Genomic DNA, 1,743 nt, shown 5'->3' on the forward strand with positions numbered 1-1,743 from the left:
TATTGTTAGTTTTAGAAGAGTGGGTTAATGCTCGTATATTTATTTTTAATTGGTTGTAAACCTATAAATAGGCCATCATGTTCTATCTTTTATTTTAATGAAGAATATTATGAATTCCTAATCTATCTGGTCCTCTCGTCTCCTTTTCTTTCTTGATGGATACACATCAAAGATCTAGAAGTCAATCGCGTAAATATGAAATGGAAGTCTCGTCGAGGATCAGAAACGAAAACGACTTCGAACGAGAGGGCGATCTAACTATATATCCATAGTGTGATATATATGATAAATTTCAAAGAAAAATTAATTTAGAGGCCGTAGAAATAATAGATAAAAAAAACTAAGAAATATAATGTTTTCATGATCAGTTTGTGAAACAAGATTTATTTTAACTATGATAATTAATGAACCTTTTGGATTCATGAAATACCAACCAACGTAAAGCCAAAAAAACTGAAAACTAAAGTTGATATGACTGGAAATGCTATCCTGCTTCTTGATCCCAGTAGAGTTATTAATTAAAGATCTTCTTCAAACCCTAACGCACGAGAAAAAGAAAAGGCAATTATCAAATAACATTAAACTAACCCTTTATTGTAAGAAAAATGAATTAAAGAACAAGCAACTAGTCGCGTACTCTTGGTAAGAGATTTTGATTCCTCCGGCTCTTGGATCAGCAATGGCGGAAAAGGATTCGTGTGACAAGTCAAGGTCGCCCTTGCAACCAGGTGGCGGGCAGAAATCCGTGATCATGACGGTCACGGTGGGGGTGTCCGTACAGGGGTGCGGTACACCTTGGTTGAGTGCACCTGTACAAGTCACCTGGAAATATTTGCCACAAGCAGCTCCACCTTGCCATAAGTCTTGGTTCGCAGCTGCTATCATAACTCCTTGATCTTGGAACCCGTAACAAGCTGATGCTATAATCACAATATGATTACAATGTTAAGATAATAACCTATAATGTTATATTTACGTCTAATATGTGTGTGCATGCGTAATGGTGCATATTGGTTACTTACGTAAGTATGGAGGGTCATTGATGGTTCCAACCCCATTGTCCGACGATCCAAGACTTAGAAGGCTCATAATTATGAGAATGCTAGAGTATGTTCTAACCGACGACGCCATTGAAGTTAAAAGGTTGTATTTGTTTTGAAATGGAAGATGAGGAAGATCGAGGTTTAGAGACTAATTAAGCTTGTGATAGTTTGAGTGAAAGAGATGGTTATTTATACTCTAAGCTATGGATCAGCTATACGGCCGTTGGATACATTGTGCCTCACAAAGATATTAGTTAAAAATTATAATTCGTCTTTTGCAGTAATGAAAAAAGAAAATTTTAATATGCAGGCCAATCAAAATGATGTAAACAAGAAACCAATAATTTTGATTGAACTTCTATTAGGCTAATCAAAAACTGCAAAAGAATTATTCCCTTTCATCACATTAATGCCCTTAAATTATTGTCACTTTAAGCTTTATATGACGTTATTGTAGCAAAGCCCATGCCCCGATAACGTCTTTATGATGCCCCATTACAGATGGTTTTAGTGATTACTTTTCTCGGATATCATAATGTTTCATGTATAATTTGGATTGCAAAATAAATTAACGAAATTTAAATAAACAAGCCAAATTAATTAAGTTCTCCTGATATGTTTTTCACATAACCACTAAATAAAAAAAAATCGCCATCTAACATGTACATGAGTTCCATTTTCTTGATGTTCAAAATATTTC

General features: G+C 34.7%; 1 protein-coding gene across 1 annotated transcript; it reads right to left on the minus strand.

Annotated features, from left to right (window-relative positions):
- Positions 1-458: 458 nt before the first annotated feature.
- On the minus strand, positions 459-1,136 carry LOC143583218 (EG45-like domain containing protein). The gene is made up of 3 exons (XM_077065587.1): positions 1,023-1,136; positions 638-920; positions 459-538 (listed from the first exon to the last, which is right to left on the minus strand). The coding sequence occupies exons 1-3, from the start codon at positions 1,129-1,131 to the stop codon at positions 532-534; spliced, it is 399 nt and encodes a 132-aa protein (XP_076921702.1). The 5' UTR covers positions 1,132-1,136; the 3' UTR covers positions 459-531.
- Between the last annotated feature and the right edge of the window lie 607 nt (positions 1,137-1,743).

This window comes from Bidens hawaiensis, unplaced genomic scaffold (genome assembly GCF_021521415.1).
Source record: "Bidens hawaiensis isolate Kalapana, Puna unplaced genomic scaffold, B.hawaiensis_p1.1 tig00032170_1, whole genome shotgun sequence".
In the NCBI taxonomy this organism is placed as follows: Eukaryota; Viridiplantae; Streptophyta; class Magnoliopsida; order Asterales; family Asteraceae; genus Bidens; species Bidens hawaiensis.

Bases quoted from the DNA above. Each gene is read 5' to 3' on its own strand.
- LOC143583218 (XM_077065587.1), bottom strand. From the start codon at position 1,131: ATGGCGTCGTCGGTTAGAACATACTCTAGCATTCTCATAATTATGAGC. The intron at 921-1,022 runs GTAAGTAACCAA...TTGTGATTATAG, and splicing joins CAATGACCCTCCATACTTAC to CATCAGCTTGTTACGGGTTC.